This window comes from Erigeron canadensis, chromosome 3 (genome assembly GCF_010389155.1).
Source record: "Erigeron canadensis isolate Cc75 chromosome 3, C_canadensis_v1, whole genome shotgun sequence".
NCBI lineage: Eukaryota > Viridiplantae > Streptophyta > Magnoliopsida > Asterales > Asteraceae > Erigeron > Erigeron canadensis.
This window is the reverse complement of record NC_057763.1, coordinates 9,560,625-9,577,646: the sequence shown is the minus strand read 5'-3', so window position 1 is coordinate 9,577,646 and position 17,022 is coordinate 9,560,625. Positions and strand designations below refer to the sequence as shown.

General features: G+C 37.2%; 3 protein-coding genes across 3 annotated transcripts; all 3 read left to right on the top strand.

The window, feature by feature from the left end:
- The first annotated feature begins 3,606 nt into the window (after positions 1-3,606).
- On the top strand, positions 3,607-4,323 carry LOC122593585 (glycine-rich cell wall structural protein 2). The gene has a single exon (XM_043766015.1). It carries the CDS (start codon positions 3,685-3,687, stop codon positions 4,159-4,161), a length of 477 nt encoding a protein of 158 aa, XP_043621950.1. The 5' UTR covers positions 3,607-3,684; the 3' UTR covers positions 4,162-4,323.
- Positions 4,324-6,774: 2,451 nt separating this feature from the next.
- Positions 6,775-7,472, top strand: LOC122593996 (counting factor 45-1). The gene has a single exon (XM_043766468.1). The coding sequence runs from the start codon at positions 6,890-6,892 to the stop codon at positions 7,238-7,240; it is 351 nt and encodes a 116-aa protein (XP_043622403.1). The 5' UTR covers positions 6,775-6,889; the 3' UTR covers positions 7,241-7,472.
- A 523-nt stretch (positions 7,473-7,995) lies between these two features.
- LOC122591476 lies at positions 7,996-8,863 on the top strand. Its single transcript, XM_043763743.1, has 2 exons — positions 7,996-8,470; positions 8,706-8,863. The coding sequence occupies exons 1-2, from the start codon at positions 7,996-7,998 to the stop codon at positions 8,861-8,863; spliced, it is 633 nt and encodes a 210-aa protein (XP_043619678.1).
- Positions 8,864-17,022: the final 8,159 nt, after the last annotated feature.

The window sequence follows — 17,022 nt, the reverse complement described above, 5'->3', positions numbered from 1 at the left end:
CTACACATGTACAAATACACAAGTAGAAGAGGGAAAAAAAAGAAAATTAAAAAATCGTCAAAATTATATCGAATTGGATCTCTAATGAAAGAGGACGAAATTTTAAGACTACCCATGTTTTTGTTTCGTCTAATGATTTACAGTTTGTGAGATAAAACATTTTGAATGATTTGGATGAATTTTATTATTTAATTAAAGAGAGAAAAAAAGAAAAAAAAAAATAATTAACCCAGAATAGTTCTTGAATTATTTTTTATTTATGAGTTCTTAAATAACCCAATTTCATATTCGCAAAACAAAATAAATTATACCAACTTTGGACGTTGAATACAAAATTCTTTAACTCACGTTACAGCATCTATGTTTATCGTTAGTATTTTTGTAAATTTTAGTTTACTTCTTTACATATTATATAAATATGTAATAGATATATCCGTTTACATACTTGTTCACCTATGATTATAACTATCATTATCGGGCTTAGACATTAAACAACAAAGTAAAGAACTGCCTACAGTCGTCGGATTTCATGGGGACCCGAATTTGTAAATATTACATATATAGGTTTATAGATCAATTATACTCGACCTGTATAGCATTAATGCATTATGATCGGGTTGTTAAAACGGATTGAATTTATTGCGTTTAGTTCTTTTTCTAGCCTTGCATAAACCCGTAAGTTCTTATTAGAGCCGTCTACAACTAACATCACAATTAATTACCACATGAACTAAAGCTTTAAAATCCAATTGCAATAAATTAATATGAGTTTTTAGCTATATGTTTTAAAAGATGAATAACTAGTAGTGACGGATCCAAGAATTTGATAGAGTGGGGGAAAAATTTACCTTAAAAACAAACGAACTATCGCATACGTCAAACGTCTATCGAACTACATTTTTAGATCGACTGTTCAACAGGAAAATAGCTGTCTAAAACAACCCCAAATCTACACCAAAAAGCAACCTCTTAATAACATCAAAATAGTCCTTGACCACACCCAAACAGCTAGTTAACTGGGACTAAAAACAGTTCGTTAACACAAACTATTAACATCAGTTTTAGGTAAACAGAACATCACCTAAACAATTTAAAACAGCAGCCTGGGAACCTTAAATCTGCAACAAAACAACACTTTAGTTAGCAACAAAACAAGATCATTGAAAAGGACTCCCGAGTAGCTCCAAATCTGCATCAAAACAACACTTTAGTTAACAACAAAACAAGATCATTGAAAAGGACTACATATTTAGTAAGCAAAACATTACTTAAACTATCTCAAAAGCAGCTATGAAATTGTAACAAAAAAACATTTTAGTGACAAAATAGGTAATTAACAACAGCCAAAACAACAGCGAAAAAAATATTAACAAATTTCCATTACTAAATATTTGCACATAAGCTTTATAGCTTCAAAATGAGTCAACTTATGTTGTCTTTGACTAAAACATCTTAATCTAGATGTTATCATCTTCAAAATACTCCTGCGTGGCAGTCAAATTCGTCATATATGAAGTTATCTTAAAGAATAAACCTAATGTTACTATAGCTTTTCTTATTATCAAACTCATAAATCAAAATTTAATATCACAAAAATCATAAAATTACAATCAATAAGAGTTAGGGTTTTCAAAGATTTAGTAGAGTTTGTATTGTTGATTATACAAAGTCTCAAACAATAAACAAAGATTAGGGATTTCGGATTTGGAATACCTATTCAATATCAAAGTAGAATAATCAAAGATTAATAGAGTTTGCATTGTTGATTTGTAAGGAAATCAAATCCTTTTGAAAGATTCCATCAAAAGGTAAGGATTAAAACTTATACATGCTACACAATCTATCCTATACTTGGAGGAATTTTCATAAGCACATTTGAGGTCAATTCTTTTGGTAGCAATAGTATAGCAGAACCTTCATACATGCTACACAATCTATCCCATACCTGGTTAGAGGTGAGATATTTAATGATCAGCTTCATGATGTCAGTAGAAAGAGTGGTGACAATCATATTATCACTATCTCAAGATCATCAGCAGTAGCTCTTGGTGTTCTACGAACCAAGGTGGGTACACATATGGACCTTGGGTCAATATGGTCATAAGATATGGTTCTACTCCCACTATGTTTAATAATATCCTTTTCTTACAAGATCCAAAGTCATCAGACTCAAATCTTGGAGGAATTGACACAAAACCAAAGTCACGTTTGTTTACAAAAGTAGGAACGTTAGACATATCTTTGTTTTAAGAAAAGTTTTTTAAAGGAAGAAAGAAGAAAAGAAAAATACATATATTCAGATGAATACAAGTATGCAAACAGATCTTGTTTCCATAGATTAGAAAAATGTCTCTGATACCACTTGACAGTCCATGATTTACAATACTTATATTAATTAATTTAGATAAAAAAAAGTAAAGAACAAAAAATAAAGAACAATAACAAATGCGAAGTTCTATTACAAGAGTTTATGCAAGTTTAATCATATGTATCATTGATTAAATAGTGAATACAGGGTCGATATTAGAACTTGACTTACAAGAAAAAAAGAACATACAAATTGTTAAGTTTTGACCCACTAAAACTTATACAATTACAAGAAAGAAAGAATAAGAAAGCACACTTGTGGTGATAAAACACAAAGCATTGTGTTGCGGTTGTGTTGCCTAATATTGGGGAGGAGTTAGGGTAACACAACCTTGTCTTGATAGTGATTGATGGTGGTTGTCGAGATCTAATTGGATATTAGTACTTGAATCCAGGAGTCTTTGTCTTCTTTACCAAATCGAGTATGAGATAAAAAACCCTTCCTTTGGTCCACCTACATATTTTACCTTACAAAGTAAAATACAGTTGGAAGAAATTAGCATGTGACTATTGTCTTCTTCTTATTTGAATTCTTCCCGCATTGACTTACAATTTAGAGAGAAACCATCCGCTGAAGAAAAGTCAGTGGACTCGCTACTGCCGACACATGTCAGCGACCAAGTCTGGTCAGCGAATCCTTGACTCAAGATAATACACATTGGTCGATATAAACACTATTTATGATATGACAATATACTTATCAATAATCCCTTAGGTATTCTATTTTTGGAATCTCTTAATCTCTTAAAACATTTATGACATACATCTTTTAGCTACCAAATTACCTTAATTAACTCTTTAAATCAAATTACTTATTTTACATCCGTTATCTATCTTACTCGCCACCGTTTTCACTACAATTTACAACTGCCACCTCCGCCACGCTGCCACACATCGCCGTATTGCGCGGGTATTTTTATAGTATACGTAAATATACTCACTTTTAACCATAAAAGTGAAAGTACCGCACGGGAAGTATAAGTGTATACTTTCTGTAAAATAGGTGTATAAGTGTTATATCGAATTGGGATGTGTTTATGGCAGAATGCTTAATTCGACAATGGTGGGGACAAATTAAGATGATATATTAAAATTTTCATTCACCACGTTTCAACACACCGAAATACCAATAATACAATAATGTTAATCATGAATCCATGCGTGTCCACCACTACACTATGTTATGTTTAATTAGTTATTAACCCAACCCCTACAACGTCCTATAAATAGACCAACGTCTCTCGGATAAATAAACAAGCAATAAGCTATAGCTAACCTAATTGTCTTGCCAGTTAAGGATTTCGTTTGTCTTCAAATATGGTGAAAACTAAAGCACTCTCTCTAGCTATTTTGGTTACACTTTCAACTTTGGTCATCATATCCGAAAGTCGAGTAGCAAGAAAGGACTTGGGTTTGGATTTGGGTGGGGTTGGTATAGGTATAGGTACGGGAATTGGGATTGGACTCGGTGGAAGTGGTTCAGGGTCCGGTGCGGGAGCTGGCTCTAGTGGATCCAGTTCCTCCTCTAGCTCTTCCAGTTCGAGTTCTAGCTCGAGCTCTGGAGGAGGAGGAGGTGGAGCAGGATCAGAAGCTGGTTCGTCAGCTGGATCTCATGCTGGATCTAGTTCAGGAAGTCGAGGCAAAGGAGGCGGGGGTGGTGGAGGTGGTGGCGGCGGCGGTGGTGGAGGAGGAGGTGGTGGACGTGGAAACGGCTCTGGTGAAGGTTCGGGTGAAGGTAGTGGATATGGATCTGGACATGGAGGCGGAGGTGGTGACGGTGGAGATCGTAAATAAGCAATTCTGCAATTTTCTTACTTAAATATCTATGAATAAGTTATGCATTGCATGCATGTTGAAGGCATAACTATAGTACTTCGTAAATTATGTCATTCTTAGTTTTCAATGAAAAGTGTTTGGTTATGTTTATGTATTATATATGATTATGATTTATCGTCATGCAGTTGTAATGATGTGTTTATTTGTGTTGCATTTATGATTATTCTTTTCGATTATTTAATACTACTGTTGATCAATTCATAAACTTTTGATTAAAGCCAACGTTTAGTTGACTTGAATTTTCGGCAAAATAGTACGTGTGATATTGTTTTAAGCGATGGTAGAGGATTATCATATTTACTGTAATTGTTTTGGAGGTTTTCTTTTCATATTTTTAATATGAGTATTAGAGAATTGTGTGACTTTAAAATGTCAATATACTTTTAAAAAATTATGGTATATAAAAACAATCGTTACATACTTGTCAAACTGTTGTAAAAAGTTGAAGTACTTTCGCTTCTAAATGGGAATTTAGGTCCTTTGGTAAAGTGAGTAAACTTTCTAATAAGAAAAAAAACGAGCATCACCAATTCGGATACTATCAAAACTGCTTCATCTTAATTGGATTCATGAATTGTAAAGTTATATTGATGGTGCAACCAGCTAGAAATTAAGGTGGTGTTTCTTAAACCAAATTATAACTTTTGATATGTACAAATGTATAAATTTTAATAATGCCTTTCATCGAATAGTTACAACGTAAAGTAAAAATAAAGTAACTTTCAATATATCTTTAACCGACTATACGATGTATTGTAAAGTTATAAGACGTAAATACTTTTACTGATCTTACTTGGAAATATAGAGTGAAAGTTGCTTCCGGTTTTACTTAAAAGTAAAAAAGGGAGGGTTGACAGAAGGTTAAAGCATTTACGTCTTAAATGATAAGACGTAAATGCTTTTGAAAGGTGTAAGGACTCACGGAGTGGAGCACAGGCTGACAGAAGGTTGGGTCAACCAAGCCAAAAACACCGTTGCCGATCATATAGGCTGTAAGAGTGCTGGGTTTGGCCTGGTTCAAGCCATGCGCAGGTAGGGGAGGGTTGAGAGAAATCGACCGTTCAACGGCTAGAAAGTGATCCCCACTTACAACGGACAAAAAGAAACCCCTTTTTTTTCTTATTTAAACCCCCATTTATCACAAAACCACAATAACTATATACATTTTACAAACACTTTTCACATAAAACCTTCATCTCAAACACATCACTTTTCAGATAACTTAGCCTCCATCTCAAATACAATAAATGTTCACAACTTGATCCAAGTCTTGTTTATTTGTAAATTAAATAGGTGTAAAAAATTAAATTATTAGAAGACGTCAATATATAAATCTATAAAGATTTTATTGATATTCAGAAAATTATAATATATCGATCAGTAGAACAAAAGCAACTATACCCAAATTGTAATCCACTTTCTTGCTTAGTCTCGTGTAGGAATCATTTTTTCCTAGAAACACTATAGAAAACAAAATGTGATGATGTATTGACACGTAATATAACAACTATAATTTGAAGACGGCTTCATCTGTAAAAGGACAAGCCATGCGTAGAAAACATACACATGACTCAAGCCAAAATTGATGCAATCGGGCAAAATGGTTTACTAGTTGCACAAACGACCTATAGAGATGTGATACATCACTTTTTTGAATTCAAATAGTAGTGACAATATATATTTTAAAAACCGGCTATATATCTTATTTGAACAAGCTTGGTGTCCGGCATTAGTTAAACTCACCGATTAAATTGGGTTGACTAGTCAACTTGCATTTACATACAAATGTTGCTGACATTTAAAATTTAATGAAAAACCAAAAAAAAATAAAAATGTTACAATTCAACGAAAATATATAGTAAGTTTATACTTCACAAACAAGTGAGCAATTATGATATATATTAAATATAATTAACAATAGAAATATTAAAAGCAAGGGACATGAGTTATTATTAATTAACTATGAAAATGCAGAACATTGGTCAGTTTAAGTGTTTATACTAATAAATAAAGAATTATAATGGTAATTTTATACTAAAAAATTGCATATGATTAAACCGACCGATCAACTAGGTATCAATTCAATTGGTATTAGCCAATCTTTAAAACATTATTGATATAAATTAATGAATAAGTAAATAAACGAAGTGTTCTATATCTTTTGATAAGTTGAAGATTGTGGGGTGGGCAACAATGAAGAAATTGATGAGATCTCCACTTTCATGCCACATCATTTCCTAGCCACGAGTCTTTGCTTCCCTCACACTTCAATTTCACTTTGTTTTTGTAGCTAAAAACCACAAATTAAAAAATTGCAAATCAGTGCGAGTATATATCACCAAAGTCAATATGAAACTTATCTTTATCGAATTAGTGCGGGGTGGTGGTTTTGACGATTTAATTATAACGAAAATGGACCTCGATCAAAATTCATCAAGAGTGGGGTCGAAACTATGTCCTTCACCATCATTTAACTAAAAGCATGTTAATCCCAAATCCATGTGTCCACCACTTACTCTTGCTTAATATTTCACCAACCCACCAAAAACCACCTATAAATACATATATATCTTCCATTTGGCATCACAAATAACAAGCTAGACAACACATATTTGAGATTTATACATTGGCCAATCTATAGGTACATTATACGCGGGTAAGCAAATCTTCATTTGGTTTTTTAAGTATGGCGAACTTGAAGGCACTTAGTTTGGTCAATTTGCTTCTACTTTTCACTTTGGTCATGGTGACCGAAAGTCATGTGGCAAGAAAGGACTTAGGGTTGGATTTGGGGGGGATAGGTGTAGGTATAGGTGCTGGAATTGGTATCGGGTTGGGAGGTGGTGGTTCAGGGTCGGGTGCAGGTGCGGGTGCTGGCTCTGGCTCTGGGTCTAGCTCGTCCTCTAGCTCCTCGAGCTCTAGTTCTAGTTCGAGTTCTGGGTCTGGAGGAGGTGGCTCGGAAGCCGGATCCTCTGCTGCTTCTTCAGCTGGATCTAGAGCCGGATCTGGCGGAGGGCGAAGGGGAGGACGTGGATGAGAGGGTGGTGGTCGTGGAGGAGGGTCGAGCAAATGTTGAGATAAATATCTATGTTTAGTGATTATATTTAGAACATTACTTTAGTCATTTCCTAATAATAATCAATAAGAGAGTTTTAATACTCATATATGTAATGTACGTGATTGTAATTTGTAACTTAAAAACTTAATGTGAAACATCATTATGTAGTAATCTATTTCGCACACTATATTGTATATCTAACCTCTTTCTCGCTCAAGTATACAAAATACCTGATATAACTTTACATAAATTAAACTAGATCATTTCCAATCATTGGTGATCATTAATTAATAAGTTCATTTGACATAAATAATTCTTAACTATTGGTATTAAATATTAAATATTAAGGAAGTTACTTAATATATATTGTTTTGTATATTCTATTTATTTAGTCAATCAAAGTTACCTTAGACTAAACGGAGTGGCATACTTTTCGGCCAACCCTCGCCTCTTTCCGCCCGACGTCGCCCCCCACACCACCCCCATCCACCGACTTCTCTTTTGCCCGACTCACCCACCTCGCCCGACTCCTCTTTGACCATTCCGAAAATCAATGCCTTTTCCTCTTTCCCATGCCATTAACGGCTCTTTTTTTTTCTTTTTTTCTTCTTCCACCTCCTATAAATAACTTCATCTTCTACACCCTTTACATATACATATATACAAATATAATACACCATCACACACATAAATCTTCTTCCATTTTTACATAGATATATACATATACTACGGATATGGATCCTCCATCACCCTCTTCATCCGATGATTCAATCGATCTCGACGACGCTATTCTTAGTACCGTTGCTTTGACGGTTACTACTATGATTCAAGCCGCGGAAGACGAGGAGGACGAGGAAGACCAACTTTCTCCTAGAAGAAGAACGGTTCTGGAACGTCGACGTGAGGAGGCATACGCGCGATTGGTCTGCCTTTACTTTGCTGAGCGACCCGTATTTGGCGCGAGGGATTTTAGACGGCGCTATCGTATGAGCAAGCGGCTATTTTTGAGAATTACAAATGACTTGGAAGAAAGGTATCCATATTTTCAACAAAGAATGGATGTTCGTGGGAAGCTGGGTTTCATGCCGATACACAAGAGTACCTCCGCGCTTCGTCAATTAGCATATGGGTGTAGCGTCGACTTGTTTGACGAGCATTTGGAGATGTCGGCTAGGACTTCCCGGGAGTTGCTGATATATTTTTGTAAAGGTACATTTTATATATAGTTATATATTATTTAGTTACGTACATTTTATATTAATTTTACATTTTATATAGTTACGTACATATTATATAGTTACGTACATAATATTTAGTAATATATTATATAGTTATGTACATAATATTTAGTTATATATTAAATAGTTACGTACATATTATATAGTTACGTACATAATATTTAGTTATACTAATTCATTTACGTATTTATAAATAATTTAAATAGGTATAAATGAAATGTATGGATCGACATACCTACGGAGACCTACATCTATGGATCTTGAACGAATATACGATGTGCATGAGCAGCTTCATGGTTTCCCTGGTATGATCGGTAGTATTGATTACATGCACTGGCCATGGGAGATGTGTCCAACCGCATAGCGCGGTTCGCACACGAGAGGGGATGTTGGTAGACCATCATTGATGCTTCAGGCGGTTGCGTCTACTGACTTGTGGATTTGGAATGCATATTTTGGTCAGCAGGGGTCCAACAATGACATCAACGTGTTTGAGGCGTCCCCAGTCTTGGAAGAAATTATATCTGGCTTGGCACCTACAGGTTAATTACGTACTTAACGTTTAAGTATATTATATGTAGTAATATATTATATATGCTTTTGTTAACTAATATTAGCTTTTGTTTAATTTACAGCGGGTTTTTATGCAAACAACTACTACTAAGCCGGATACTACTTGACAGATGGCATCTACCCTGAGTATTCCACTTTTGTGAAGACTTTTACTGACCCGATTGATGAAAAGAGAAAATACTTTAAGAAAAAACAAGAATCGGCGCGAAAGGATATCGAGAGAGCATTCGGGGTTCTTAAAAAGCGTTGGAAAGTTGTTAGTTTTCCCTCACGGTTTTGGGACAAGCAGAGGATGCATGACGTGATATACGCGTGTATCACTCTACACAATATGATATTGGAGGATGAAGATAAAGCTTTTTGTCAAGACTTCAATATGAAGACCCGACACTAGACCCGACGTATTGGGAACAAAAAACTCCAATGGAGCAACAGATCGCGAATTCACAAGCCGTACGAAATAGCCAAACCCACAACATGCTCTTAGCGGATCTGGTAGATCATCTTTGGGAAAACAAGAGGGGAAATCATCCACTATACGTGCCACTGGAAGTCGATGACTACTTTAGCGATGATGATTAGTTATTAGTTATTTTTTTGTGTTTGTGTATCGAATAAATTTTTTTTTTATGTGTTTGATGTGTGGTTTTTATGTTTTAGTTTGTATGTGTTGGATTTTAATTTTAATGGTTAGTATTTTATTTTACTATTTATAGAAATTTTGTTATTTTTAAAATAATATGAAAATCATAAAAAATTAAAACAAAAAAAAATCAATCATTAAAACCAATCATTGAAAGTGTCACGTGGCACAAGTCGCCCCTTACTTAAAAACCCACCCATTTCCACCCTTTTTGAGGGACAACTCTTTTTATCCTCCATGCCACATGGCACAAGTCGCCCCCTCCTTCCCCCGACACCACTCCTCTTAGTCTTATAGTTATCCTTATTACTTGGATCAATAATAATTATCGACATTCATTCGTCTATATGGTATCACGAGCCAAAATTGCTCTACCGAGCAATCATCTAAACCACCCCTAAAAATCACCGTCCAATTTCAATCAAATTTATTATCACAAACAAAAGTGGTCGATCACTTCAATTTTTTAATTATCAACATACTATATTGTAGTCAAAGCATAAGGAATTATTATTTTATTCCTTACAATTGTATCACAAAAGCAGCACCTTTGTTTTTTTTTTTTTTTGTTTCGATCATTATGACAGAATCATCTAATTCACCAACAATTCTCAAACTCAAAGCTACCTCACACTTTCCGATCAAATTGACAGCAACAAACTTCCCGGTATGGCGGAAACAAGTTGTTTCTACACTTATTGGTCTTGACTTATACAAGTTTCTTGACGGCACCCATCTTGTTCCACCGCAGTTTATTACCACGACAACAAGAGAGAAAGACAAAACTACAACCCATTCAAATCCCAATCCAGCATATATCCAATGGTATCGCCAAGATCAGATGTTACTCAGTGCCTTGCTCGGAAGCTGTGACGATAAAATTCAGCCCATTGTTTCATCTGCTGAAACATCACAACAAGCTTGGACACGGTTAACCGCAAGCTATGCTAGCTCTTCTCGATCCAGAATTATTTCACTCAAATCAAAGTTGTCCAATAACCCCTGCAGTACACGTAACATCACTGATTACCTCCTTGACATGAGGTCGATTTTAGATGACCTCGCACTCGCCCAAAGTTCGGTTCAAGATGAAGACCTCCTGGTCCATATTCTGAATCAACTAGGTGATGACTATAAAGCCACCACCGCTGCCCTCAAAGCTAGAGAAACCACCATTACTTTTCCTGAATTATTTGATGTTCTTCTTGAGGTTAAACGATCACTCAAACCATCCGAACCCGTAACTACTGTTCCTCAACTTACCACTACACTACCAATAGGAACAATAATCAATACCAAAACAATAACTCTACCAGGAACTTCAGCAACTCTAGCAACAATCGCAGCAATGGCAGTCGAATATTCGTCAGCAACGCCCATTCAACAACTATCAGAATCAGCCAACACAAAACAACAACAATGCTCGAGCCAATCGACCCTCATTATATTGTAACTATTGTCGTTTTGCAGGACATAACACAAGGGATTGCAGGACTCTTGCTCGCTTTCCTCGAGATAATCAAATCATGAATGCCAATTCGGTAGCAAATAACACCACACATCAAAGCCAGCAACCTACACCATCGTGGCTAAAGGATTCCGCCGCTTCAAATCACTTCTCACCGGATAGTTCGGGTCTTCATCAGCTAAGTGATTATGGCGGCCCGGACGAAATCGTCCTTGGTAATGGTACTACTCTCCAAATTACTCGTTCTGGCACAACTACTTTGTCCAACTCTTTAAGACCTTTTACCCTCGAATCTGTCTTATGTTCTCCTTATTTAAAACGTCATCTTATCTCTGTTGCTAAATTCTGTCGTACTAACTCAGTCTCTGTTGAATTATTTCCTTTTCACTTTCTTGTTAAGGATCTTCGTACGGGGGCGCCTTTAATGCAAGGATTCAACCAAAATGATGTCTACACCATTCCTCGTTCACCTCAAGCTCAAGTCACCTCTAGAGCTTCATCATAAGTTAGGGCATCCGTCTGTTTCTATTTTAAGTTCCATTGTTCGTAAATTAGGTCTTAAAATAAATGTTCAAGCTTCTACTTTTCATTGTACTTATTGCTCATTGAATAAAAGTCATAAGTTTCCTTTTCATCATACTTCATTTCATACAACTAAACCTCTACAACTTGTATACACTGATGTGTGGGGACCAACTACTAAATCCATAGATGGTTTCTCCTATTATGTTATCTTTGTTGACTTTCATACCATGTTTGTATGGCTCTACCCTCTTAAAAGAAAATCTGATGTGTCCATCTTATTTCCACAGTTTAAAGCTCTAGTGGAAAAATATTTTCAACATCCTCTTGTCTCCCTCTTTTCTGACAATGGAGGTGAATACATTGCACTTAAACCTTTACTCCAATCTCTTGGTATTTCTCACTTCACCACCCCTCCTCACACTCTTGAACAAAATGGAACAGCTGAATGCCGTCATCGTCATGTAGTTGAAACCGGTCTTGCTCTCTTGCATTATTCTGGTCTTCCTACTCACTTCTGGCCCCATGCCTTTCAAACGGCTATTTATCTCATCAACCGTTTACCCACCCCTGTTCTCAGCTCCAACTCTCCCTTTCAGGCTCTTTATGGCACTGCCCCATCATATTCCAAGTTCAAACCATTTGGGTGTGAGTGTTACCCATGGCTTAAACCATATGCTTCCTCTAAACTCGCACCTCGATCTGTTACCTGTGTCTTTCTCGGCTACTCCAACTCTAAGGCAGCATATAAATGCCTTGATCCCATCACCAACCGCTTGTATCACTCTCGCCATGTTCAGTTTATTGAACATAAATTTCCATTCCGAAACTCAAATCCTAGCCGTCTTCCTACTCATCTTCCGTTACTTCCAATCTCGCCACAACCATCTACTACATCCAGCCCAATACCTATCCCTATCGTCCATTTTCCTACCGTTTCCTCAAATCCACCCATGCCCACTCAATCAACAACCTCCAATGACTCCACACCAGTAAATCCACCGGATGCTCCTATCTCTAGCTCATCAAATCCACCAGATGCCCCTACCTTTGGCTCATCAAATTCTGCTTCCAACGACCTTGTCCCTCCCTCTAACACGGACGCTGTATCTACCGGTACTGGCCAGATGCTACTTCTCGCATTCTTAAACCTAATCCACGATATTTCAATCAATCATTTGTTAACACAACCACCATTCATCCAATCCCACCTTCACTTGAGCCACGGACAGTAAAACAAGCTGTTCAAGATCCTCTTTGACGTCAAGCCATGGACACTGAATATAATGCCCTTATTGCTAATGGCACTTGGGAACTTACATCTCCCTCCTCTCATACCCCTATTGGTTGCAAGTGGATTTTTAGAATCAAACGCAAACCAGATGGATCCATTGACAAATACAAAGCTCGTTTGGTTGCGAAAGGTTTTCATCAACAATACAGGAAGGACTACTTTGACACTTTTAGTCCGGTTACCAAGCCTACCACCATACGCCTGGTTCTTGCTATCACCCTTTCTCACAACTGGTCTCTTCGGCAACTTGATGTTAATAACGCCTTCTTGCATGGTACTCTCCATGAAGAGGTATACATGCAACAACCACCAGGCTACATCAATAAACAATTTCCTACTCAAGTCTGTCGTCTGCGTAAATCCATTTACGGATTGAAACAGGCACCTCGTGCTTGGTATCTCGAACTTGCTTCTTTTCTCATTGGGTTTGGTTTCATCAAATCTCGTTCGGATGCCTCACTTTTCATATATAATTGTGATTCTAAGCTCATCTACTTCCTTGTATATGTTGATGACATACTTGTGACTGGAAATGATTCTATCTTTGTTGAAAGTTTTGTCAAAACCCTTGCTACTCGTTTCTCTGTCAAAGACCTTGGCATGCTTCATCATTTTCTTGGCATTGAAGTAATTCCGACTTCCTCTGGAATTTTTTTGTCTCAGCATCGACACATTGCTGATCTTCTTCGTGATGTTAACATGGTTGGTGCTAAGGATGTTACCACTCCACTTGGATCCTCTGACGTGTTATCCATGTCTGATGGTTCTCCATCAGCTGACATCACTTCCTATCGCAAGATCGTTGGTTCACTTGAATATCTTGCATTCACTCGTCCAGATATCTCCTTTGCTATGAATCGGTTGTCACAATTCATGCATTCACCTTCTGAAAAACACCTTCAATCTTTAAAGAGAGTTCTATGCTACCTTAAAGGTACCATTTACCATGGACTATTTCTCAATCGTGGTTCGTCTATGTCCCTCTTTGTGTTGAGTCTTGGATTCGCTGACAAGACTTACTCGCTGATATGTATAGTCAACAAGTCTTCAGCAAGTCCGGTGACTCTCTTCAGCGGGTTGCATGCTGACCAAATGTTTGTCATGGCGGGAAGTATTCAAACCAAATGAAGACAAGAAGTCACATGGTGGTTAACCAACTGTAATTTGCCTTGAATGGCAAAGGTACATGTTGGGACCAAAGCAACAGTTTTCTCTCTCATACCCGATTTGGTATAGAAGACAAGGGCACATGATTCAAGTACCATGAGCCAATGGGATGTCGACAACCACCATCTATCTCTATCAAAGGAAGGTTGTGTTGCCCTAATTCTTCCTCTATATAAAGCAACACAGCCGCATTGTATCAAGTGTGTTAGTCACCTTGAAAGTGTGTGTCACTTGTAATTGTTTAAGTTTTTAGTGTGTCTAGACTTAGCAATTACCTCTGTTCTTTTGTATTCTTGTAAGTCAAGTGTGTAAGATCAACTATGTATTCATCGTTTAATCAATGATACATATGATTATCCTTGCATTGATGTACTACAATTGAACTTGATATTGTTCTTGTTATTTACCTGCTTATTTACCTTCTTGTCTAATTTAAATATAACATAAGTTGTGCATTAGTGGACCATCAAGTGGTATCAGAGCCACCGTTCCTAAATCATTGGAACAAGATCTATTTGCCTCCTTGTGTTTACATTTAAAACTTCTGTTCTTTAATTTTTCTTGAAACCCTCTCTTTCTAAAACAAGAACATGTCTTCTGTTCCCAGCCTAGTGAACACACGTAACTTTGGCTATGTGTCGAAACCTCCTAAGTTCGAGCCCAAAGATTTTTGGTCTTAGAAGGAGAGGATGTTTCTTCACATCTCTGGTGTGGAACCCTATTTAATGACCATATTAACTGAGGGTCCATACGTACCGATGTATGTCCAAAGGACTCCAGGAGCTACACCTGAAGCTCCTAAAATAGTCACTGACCTGGTTAAACCAGAGGTTCAATGGACAGATGAAGAAAGAAAGCTGGTAAATCTTGGTGCTAGATTGAAAAACATGATTATCGTTACTCTTCCTACTGAAATCATGAAGCTAGTCATCAAGTATCCCTCTTCAAAGGAAGTATGGGACAGATTTGTCAGCACCTATGAAGGATCTGCTGACCTCATCAAAATCAAGAAAATTGATTTGAAAAGAGCTTATGAAAACTTCTTCTCTCTTTCTGATGAAAGTCTTGAGAGCACCTATACTCGCTTTAAAGGGTTGCTCAATGATATGACAAATGTTGGCATTACTCATGATAACTTTGAAGTATGTCATAAATTCATCGACTCTCTTCCTCTTAAGTGGAAAAACTTAAGACAAACTCTTCGTACAACAAAGAAAATCCAAGATTTTGATCTTGAAGAACTTTTTGGCACTCTTCAATTTGAAGAGAGAGCATTGGCTCAAAATATTCGAGCCTCTGCTGATGCCAAAAGACATGCTGACCCTTCTTCTTCATCTTCCTCTGTCAGCATCTCCTCCCATCCTATTTTTGACCCTATCGCTCTTGTTTCTACTGAGCCCATCGATCTCTATGATGGTGCCAGTACTTCAAATCTTCCAGCACCTATTCAAACCTTCATTGATGAGCTGGATGATGAAGACAAACAAGATTTGTTCAATGACTTCATGGGCTTTGCCCTTGTTGCTGGTAGAAGATACTCCAGAAGGTGGAACAATCGCAAAACGGTTGCTCCCCTCAAACCTCCTGTTGATAAATCACAGGAAGAGTGCTGGAGGTGTGGCAGAAAAGGCCACTACCAGAAGGAGTGCAGAGTCTCTATTCCCAATCCTGCTGCTCCCAAAACTAATCCTTCTAAATCTGCTGATGAATATAGGAACAAATACTATCAGCTAAAGGCTAAGGTGGCTGAAACAGAGGATGCCAAAGTTCCAGCAAAAGGTCTAATTGCTGAAGAACATGATTGGGCTGACTCAGATGAGTCTAATGACGACGATTATGTTGATGCCATGTGCCTCATGGCACTTGCTGACAATGATGCTCTGACAAAGGATCAAGTCTCCTCTAGTCAGTGGGTAAACGTCACTGTTAAAAAGGTACACTCTCTTCTTTCTTCCTCTTCTAATCAAGACAATACCAAAATTATTGAGTCTTTGTCTTGTGATCTTCAGTTCATAGAAAGTCTACGTGCTGAACTTCAATCTAAACTTAACTCTGCTGGAGTAGAGTTAAGTGAAAAATCTAAAAAACTTGTGAAATTGAAAAATGTTCATGTTGAACTTCAATCTCATGAGTTGATGACTCAGAAACTCCAGCTTGAGAATGAAACTCTCAAGGTTGAAGTTTCTAATCTAAAGAAGATTGTGACCTCCTGGTCAAAGGCTTCCAAATTTCATCATCAATGCTTGAGCGAGCAAGTCCCTGCTCAAGTACAAGCAGTGATTGGTGGCAATTTTGATGCTGCTGCCTCTATCGCTGCCTCTTTCAATGATAATGTAAAGCCTGAAATCTCTATTCCTCCACCATGTTCATCTTCCATCTCTCAAGAAGAGATGAAAAAGTGGTATTTTGTCAAGGGACAAAATGACAACCATGCTGAGATGGATTCTAAGGCTACAGCGTCCACCAGTGTGCCCTCTACCTCAACTGTTAAAAGTACCAGTTCCTCAACCAGTACTTTTGACATGTTCTCTCATCTTCCCTTTATTGGCATGATGCCACATGAAGAGAGAATACAACATTCTCCACCCAGAACCTTTAAAGGGGATATTTCAAGTGATGGGTATGTACCCATTGCTCCTCAGCGTCTATCTGCAAAAGGTGCTGAGCCCTTTAAAAGAAGCTCTATTGCTGCTCCCTATGACTATGGTACTCCTCAGCGGGTTATTCAGGTCGTTCAGCAACACTCTAGTGCTCAATCCTTCTCTCAGCTGGAACCTATCCAGGCTAATCCCATGTCTGAACATGATCATCTAATGAACAGACGGGTTAGGTTCGCTGATGCAAGACATCAGCAAG